This window comes from Physeter macrocephalus, chromosome 3 (genome assembly GCF_002837175.3).
Source record: "Physeter macrocephalus isolate SW-GA chromosome 3, ASM283717v5, whole genome shotgun sequence".
Taxonomy (NCBI): domain Eukaryota; kingdom Metazoa; phylum Chordata; class Mammalia; order Artiodactyla; family Physeteridae; genus Physeter; species Physeter macrocephalus.
Window position 1 is genome coordinate 16509913 of NC_041216.1, and position 8425 is coordinate 16518337.

Sequence of the window (8425 nt, forward strand, 5' to 3'; positions counted from 1 at the left end):
GGGCCCAGCCGCTCTGCGGCATGTGGGATCTTCCCGGACCGGGGCACGAACCCGTGTCCCCTGCGTCGGCAGGCGGACTCGCAACCACTGCGCCACCAGGGAAGCCCCACATCCTTCTTCTTGAAACATCTTCACTTGGCTTCGGAGGTACTAGATTCTCCTGGTTTTCTTCCTACCTCTTTGGCTGCTTCTTCTTGGTCTCGTCTCCTTTCCTGGATCCTCCTCCTCTTCTCAACTTCTAAACCCTGAAGTCCAGGGGCTCCATCCTCCGATTCTTCTCTCCTCTGGCTGCACTCCTTGCCAGGTGATCTCAGCCGGCCCCATGGCTTTAAATCCGTCTCCAGATCTACTGCTCCCAAGTGGATGCCTCTGGCACAGACCCCACCCCCTGGCTCTGGGCTCCTGCTACATCTCTACTTGATGGCTACGCTAGGTCAGAACTCAGCATGTCAAAACCAAACTCCCGGTCTTCCCCCAAACCTGAGTCTTCCCCCATTGTATTTAATGAACCCCCGCCCACTCAGCTGCTTAGGCCAGAAGGCCCAAGAATCACCTGCAATCCTGCCATTTCCCTGCATCTGACCCAGCAGCAAGTTTGGTCACCTCCACAACCAGATCAACCCTCTAAGCTGCCCACCTCTCTTCAGTCCCGCTGCTGTGATCTGCGGCTCGCCCCTTCCTCTCACCCAGGCCCCTGCAGAAGCCTTCTCACCAGTCACCTTGCTTCGACTCTTGGCCCTTGCAGCCTGTGCTCTGACTTAAAAATGGCTTCGAGGGACTTTCCTGGCGGTCCAGTGGTTAAGACCCCGCGCTTCCAATGCAGGGGGCGCGGGTTCGATCCCTGGTCGGGGAACTAAGATCCCACATGCCAAGTGGCAGGGCCAAAAAAAAAAAAAAAAGTGGCTTAGAATAAAATCCAAGTTCCCACCAGGACTGAGCAGGCCCGGCGTGACTTGGTCCTGCCTCCCTCCCATAGCTCACACTCACCTCTCCAGACACACCGGCCATCACCTACTCTTCAGCACACCAGCTCATTTCCATTTAGAGGTAAGGACGTGATTCCCTACGCAGGTACGTGGAGCAGGGCACCGGAAATCCCCTGCCAAATATACCCTGATGCCCAGAATCTCACCATCTGGGTCGTTCCTTACCAACCAAGCATTGCTTTGAAAAGACAACCATGGCAGTGTGCCCGACCACCTGATCGACCTCGAGCTGTGTAACTGTGGGCAAGTGACAACGTTCATAGGTCTCCGTTTCCTCACCCCTAAAATGGGGATGATGGTTATACCTGCCTCCGGCTGTTGAGAGGCTTAAATGGTAAGTGCAGATAAAGAACAGCTGGTGTGCAGGCGCCCTTCTTAAAAACAAAAATAGCTCCCATTTCCCAAGGGCTTACTCAGCTCTGATCTCAAGGAGAGGCCGGTTTCACCTCCTTGGACACTCCAGAAGCCCCAGGGGGAGGCACTGTTGTTATGTCTATTTACAGATGAGGAAACTGAAGCTCAAAGAAGCCAATTAAATGTAGTATTTGAATGAAAAAAAAAATCGAATGTTTGTTTAGCACATCGCAGAGGCCTGCGCGTGTTAGAGTACGAGGCCTGGCTTGGGAATGAGGAAGAGGCTGGGGGCTCAGTCCCCAGGCCCTCACCAGCTACGGGACCCGGCACCTCAGTCTTCCCAGCAGGAAAAATAAGGACCCACCACCCTGAGTTGTGGAAGCAGTAACTGAGCTATCACATGTGAGAGCCTTTACCTCAGGCCCGACCCCTCCCATCCATCCCTCCATCCAACCATCCCTCCATCCCTCCTCTCTCTCTCTCTCTCTCTCTCTCTCTCTCTCTCACTGTTTATCACATCCAGAAGAGAAATGCTCTTTGTAACATCTGTGCCTCCACTGCACCCTGAATGGCTCATATTCACTTAAATATCTCCAAACCCACACATAATAGGTGTCCAGTTCACACAAGCTTTTAAAAAGTCACATTCATGCTGTATCATCACCTGAAACGCACCCAATAATCACGAGGGAGTTTTAGTGTCCCGCTTTTTGGAGACGTGGGAACAGAGGCTCGGAGGGGTTAAAGTGACTCCCCCAGAGTCACCCCATCATAGGAGGTGAGATGCAGACTCACACCTGAGTGTCCCAGCTTCAGCTCCTGTGCCCTCAGCCACATGTAAGTTTAAGTCAGAAAGTCACAGCCCGGAGGGATGTTCAATGACTCAGGTTCAGATTAGTCCCATTCCAGATGACGGAAACGAGGTCCCCAAGCAAGAATGATTCCCCTGGTGGCGCCAGAACTAGGACGGGAACCTGGGTCCTAAGACTGCAGTGGCCTCCTCTTTGGACCAGGCCCTTGGTGCTTGTATCTCAGAATGACCCTGCTTCAGGCCAGAACATGGAGCACGTGCGAGTGCGTGCGTGCGTGCGTGCGTGTGTGTGTGTGTGTGTGTGTGTGTGTGTACACCTTCTGGAAAACTTCCTCCTGCTCCTTTCAGCAGGGACATCACTAAGAGACCACGTGGCAAGGGTGAAGAGGGGCAGCAAGGGCATGCGCCCTGGCACAGAGCTGACTTCTGGGCTGGCCCCTCCACCTACTGTTCCGTAAGCCTCTATCTAGGCTTTTCGGGCCTCAGCCTCTTGACTTGTACAACTGAGGTAAGATCCTTGTCCTTGCTTATGCGGTAGGGTCCTCCACCTCTGCCCAAGATCTCAGATGACAACTGAAGGTTCTAACTCTGGAGAGCCGTGCACATGTTGACAGTGGAGCGAGAAAGCAGAGGGTGGGAGGAGGAGGGAGAACAGGGTGGGGCACAGGTCTGGCTCACGGGCCCAGCCGCTCTGCGGCATGTGGGATCTTCCCGGACCGGGGCACGAACCCGTGTCCCCTGCGTCGGCAGGCGGACTCGCAACCACTGCGCCACCAGGGAAGCCCCACATCCTTCTTCTTGAAACATCTTCACTTGGCTTCGGAGGTACTAGATTCTCCTGGTTTTCTTCCTACCTCTTTGGCTGCTTCTTCTTGGTCTCGTCTCCTTTCCTGGATCCTCCTCCTCTTCTCAACTTCTAAACCCTGAAGTCCAGGGGCTCCATCCTCCGATTCTTCTCTCCTCTGGCTGCACTCCTTGCCAGGTGATCTCAGCCGGCCCCATGGCTTTAAATCCGTCCCCCGATCCTCTGCTCCCAAGTGGATGCCTCTGGCACAGACCCCACCCCCTGGCTCTGGGCTCCTGCTACATCTCTACTTGATGGCTACGCTAGGTCAGAACTCAGCATGTCAAAACCAAACTCCCGGTCTTCCCCCAAACCTGAGTCTTCCCCCATTGTATTTAATGAACCCCCGCCCACTCAGCTGCTTAGGCCAGAAGGCCCAAGAATCACCTGCAATCCTGCCATTTCCCTGCATCTGACCCAGCAGCAAGTTTGGTCACCTCCACAACCAGATCAACCCTCTAAGCTGCCCACCTCTCTTCAGTCCCGCTGCTGTGATCTGCGGCTCGCCCCTTCCTCTCACCCAGGCCCCTGCAGAAGCCTTCTCACCAGTCACCTTGCTTCGACTCTTGGCCCTTGCAGCCTGTGCTCTGACTTAAAAATGGCTTCGAGGGACTTTCCTGGCGGTCCAGTGGTTAAGACCCCGCGCTTCCAATGCAGGGGGCGCGGGTTCGATCCCTGGTCGGGGAACTAAGATCCCACATGCCAAGTGGCAGGGCCAAAAAAAAAAAAAAAAAAGTGGCTTAGAATAAAATCCAAGTTCCCACCAGGACTGAGCAGGCCCGGCGTGACTTGGTCCTGCCTCCCTCCCATAGCTCACACTCACCTCTCCAGACACACCGGCCATCACCTACTCTTCAGCACACCAGCTCATTTCCATTTAGAGGTAAGGACGTGATTCCCTACGCAGGTACGTGGAGCAGGGCACCGGAAATCCCCTGCCAAATATACCCTGATGCCCAGAATCTCACCATCTGGGTCGTTCCTTACCAACCAAGCATTGCTTTGAAAAGACAACCATGGCAGTGTGCCCGACCACCTGATCGACCTCGAGCTGTGTAACTGTGGGCAAGTGACAACGTTCATAGGTCTCCGTTTCCTCACCCCTAAAATGGGGATGATGGTTATACCTGCCTCCGGCTGTTGAGAGGCTTAAATGGTAAGTGCAGATAAAGAACAGCTGGTGTGCAGGCGCCCTTCTTAAAAACAAAAATAGCTCCCATTTCCCAAGGGCTTACTCAGCTCTGATCTCAAGGAGAGGCCGGTTTCACCTCCTTGGACACTCCAGAAGCCCCAGGGGGAGGCACTGTTGTTATGTCTATTTACAGATGAGGAAACTGAAGCTCAAAGAAGCCAATTAAATGTAGTATTTGAATGAAAAAAAAAAATCGAATGTTTGTTTAGCACATCGCAGAGGCCTGCGCGTGTTAGAGTACGAGGCCTGGCTTGGGAGTGAGGAAGAGGCTGGGGGCTCAGTCCCCAGGCCCTCACCAGCTACGGGACCCGGCACCTCAGTCTTCCCAGCAGGAAAAATAAGGACCCACCACCCTGAGTTGTGGAAGCAGTAACTGAGCTATCACATGTGAGAGCCTTTACCTCAGGCCCGACCCCTCCCATCCATCCCTCCATCCATCCATCCCTCCATCCCTCCTCTCTCTCTCTCTCTCTCTCTCTCTCTCTCTCTCACTGTTTATCACATCCAGAAGAGAAATGCTCTTTGTAACATCTGTGCCTCCACTGCACCCTGAATGGCTCATATTCACTTAAATATCTCCAAACCCACACATAATAGGTGTCCAGTTCACACAAGCTTTTAAAAAGTCACATTCATGCTGTATCATCACCTGAAACGCACCCAATAATCACGAGGGAGTTTTAGTGTCCCGCTTTTTGGAGACGTGGGAACAGAGGCTCGGAGGGGTTAAAGTGACTCCCCCAGAGTCACCCCATCATAGGAGGTGAGATGCAGACTCACACCTGAGTGTCCCAGCTTCAGCTCCTGTGCCCTCAGCCACATGTAAGTTTAAGTCAGAAAGTCACAGCCCGGAGGGATGTTCAATGACTCAGGTTCAGATTAGTCCCATTCCAGATGACGGAAACGAGGTCCCCAAGCAAGAATGATTCCCCTGGTGGCGCCAGAACTAGGACGGGAACCTGGGTCCTAAGACTGCAGTGGCCTCCTCTTTGGACCAGGCCCTTGGTGCTTGTATCTCAGAATGACCCTGCTTCAGGCCAGAACATGGAGCACGTGCGAGTGCGTGCGTGCGTGCGTGCGTGTGTGTGTGTGTGTGTGTGTGTGTGTGTACACCTTCTGGAAAACTTCCTCCTGCTCCTTTCAGCAGGGACATCACTAAGAGACCACGTGGCAAGGGTGAAGAGGGGCAGCAAGGGCATGCGCCCTGGCACAGAGCTGACTTCTGGGCTGGCCCCTCCACCTACTGTTCCGTAAGCCTCTATCTAGGCTTTTCGGGCCTCAGCCTCTTGACTTGTACAACTGAGGTAAGATCCTTGTCCTTGCTTATGCGGTAGGGTCCTCCACCTCTGCCCAAGATCTCAGATGACAACTGAAGGTTCTAACTCTGGAGAGCCGTGCACATGTTGACAGTGGAGCGAGAAAGCAGAGGGTGGGAGGAGGAGGGAGAACAGGGTGGGGCACAGGTCTGGACTGGGAGATAGGCACTGGGAGGTTCCCAGAGGGACAGATGGTCGGTTCAGGAAGAGCCCTGGTCCTGGGACCAGGCTGGAACACAGGAGAGATCACTAGAGAAGAACTGGGAGTCTGGGCTCTTGTCTGAGCTCTGCCACTAACTTGCTGTGTGACCTTAGGCAAGTCACTTGCCCTCTCTGGGCCTCAGTTTATTCATGTGTAAAATGAAGTTTTGAGTTAAATCAGGGGTCAACAAACTTCTGTAAAGGGCTTGATAGTATTTTAGGCTTTGCAGGACACGTATGGTCTCTGTTACACAGTCACTTGCCCTACGCCGAACCCCCAACTCTTTAAAAATGTGAAAACCATTCTTAGCTCATGGGTCATATAAAAACAGGCCAGATTTGGCCTGCAGGCAATAGTTTTATTAACCCTTGAGTTAAAGAAATGGAATCCAATCTGGGTTCTGTGGACACCTGCCTCCACCACCACACACACAAAAAGCCTCTTCCACCAGACCAGTTCTAGCTCTGCATTTGTTTAAACACTAGGGTTCTATTTAGGTGAATTCTGCTGCTAAGAAAACAAAAGCGGAACACTGGCCTACATGGCCTCGAAGGATCCTGCTGATCTAACCTCATCTCAGTAAAGGGCAAACACCATTCTGGGGGAGGGGCCTTCATAGGCTGCCATTTCTACTCCTGCCCAACTCCCAGTCTCCCTGGGGAGACCTCGGGGACTCTCCCACCTCTTTACTCCTTGGCAACGGCCTCATACTACTTCCTGCCCGGCATAGACGGCTTTTAGCTCTACCACCCACCTCCCAGCACCGTCCTTCCTTGATTTGTTCTGTGCCTCGTGGAGAGAGCCCTGGGCTAGAGTGTGGAGACCAAGGTTCAAGACACAGCTCTGCTGCCTCCCAGCTAGGAGGCCTTGGGCAGGTCACATCACCTCTGTTTCAGTTTATCTATCTTTAAACTGGGAACAATAAAACCTACCTCAAGAACCGCTGTGAGGAGTAATGTGATAATGGATGTACCTGGTACACAGTCGTGGTTAAAACACCTTAGTTATTATCTCCTAAGAAAGTGCTGAGCCTTCCTCAGAAAACCTGTAGTTTCCATTTACTATGGGCTTATTGAGTGTCAGGAGTTCTGCCGTTAGGAGCTGTTACAGAACTAGCAGCACTAGTGGCAGTGGCCGTAATAATAATAATAGCTAACAGTTATTGCCAGGCACCGTTCTAAATGCTTTACCTATATTAACTCATTTAGTGTTCACAAACTATGAAGTAGATACTATTAATTACTATGTCCAAATTACAGATGAGGAAATTAAGGCAAAGAAAGGTAAACTAACTTGTCCAAGATCAAATAGCTGGTAAGTGGAAGAGGTGGGATTCAAACCCAGGCGCCCCTCTGCCCAGAGCAGCAACAGTCTCCCCACTGAGACAAGGAACGTGCATGTGCTTTATAAAGTATAAAGGGCAATGCACACGTGTGTGGGAGAAGGACTGTATCCCCTGCGGCTGGGTAGAAGGTAGGTACCCAACAACTGCTGACACGGAAGAGGGAAACTCTAAGGCTGGTCCCTCTCGGCATCCCTTGTCCCTCTGGACAGAGGGTCTCACCTGAGGATGCCGTGGGTTCCGTGATTCCAGGGTTGATGCTGCTGCTGGGCTGGGTGGGGTCAGGGCTGGGACTGAGGGTGGAGGTGGAGGGGAGGGGCTCCTTGGCAGGACTGTTGGGCTCCTGCACCTCTTCTGGGCACAGGTAGACTTCGATGGGCCCCTGCGTGCTCTTCAGATATATCTGCAGGTTCTCCTGGAGAAGGAAGAGAAGCCAGGTCATGGCTCTGGGCAGCTGGACTTACTCATGGCTCAGTGGGTATGGATGGACACATGAGGCTCCCAGCGTCCATATGAGCACGCTCGGCTCCTGAGCTGGGTGCTGGGCCTGCCCCATGTGGTCTGTGGTAGACATCTGTCTGGCCCCGAGACCCCCTTCTTTTAGGGAGAGTGCCTTGATTTTCCTTCGGGAAATCACTCCTCCCCCACTCTCAGGCCTGAGCTGGTATCATAAAAGCTATCTTTGCCACGGCAAGGGGAGAGCCCACCTGGGAACGGAGTTGGCACAGAAAATGGCAGAGTGAGATGGAGAGTGTGAGGCCGACTTTACGACACGGTTTGAGCCTCTGCATCCAGCCTTGCCTGCAATCCCCAAATCTCCCCCTGGACCTGTCACTTGGTTCCCCCTGGGTCCCCCGACTTAAGCCAGTCAGACGTGGCTTTCTGTTATTTGTAACCAAGAGACTGATACTTGGCTTTCCTGCCCTTGCCTCCTGCCTACCTCGTACCCGCAGCTTGAGCCACAACCGGCAACGTACATGCTGCTGCCGATCGCATTCAGGTGTCCTCGCCTGCGCCCAGGCAGTCCCTTTGCCTGCCCCTACGGGCCTTATAGAGCTTAATGTTTTTCCACTAAACAAATTATTTCTGGAGCCCTTATCAGACTCTGGGCTGGGGGTACCCCATGGGTGGAACATGGCTTTGTGGAGGTTACACTCTAACAGATGAAGCAGAACATAATTATGTAATCACCAATATATCCCGGCAAATGGAGGTTAAGTGCGATGAAAAAGAACACGTGGTTATGAAGTCTGGAGGTAATCAAGGAAGGCTTCTTGAGGAGGTGATGTTCAAGTTGCGACCTGTAGGATGAATAGCAGTAAACCAGGCAGAGAGAGGGAAGAGCATTTCGGCTGGACGGAATAGCGTGTGAGAAGGT

General features: G+C 52.9%; 1 protein-coding gene across 1 annotated transcript in view; it reads right to left on the minus strand.

The window, feature by feature from the left end:
* Positions 1-8026, minus strand: part of E2F2 (E2F transcription factor 2) — a 13174-nt gene extending 5148 nt beyond the window's left edge. The window contains exons 1-2 of the mRNA XM_055082316.1: positions 7988-8026; positions 7270-7462 (exon numbers count right to left, since the gene is read on the minus strand). Of these exons, the coding sequence (XP_054938291.1) occupies positions 7270-7462; positions 7988-8026 (232 nt within the window). The remainder of the gene's footprint in view (positions 1-7269; positions 7463-7987) is intronic.
* Between the last annotated feature and the right edge of the window lie 399 nt (positions 8027-8425).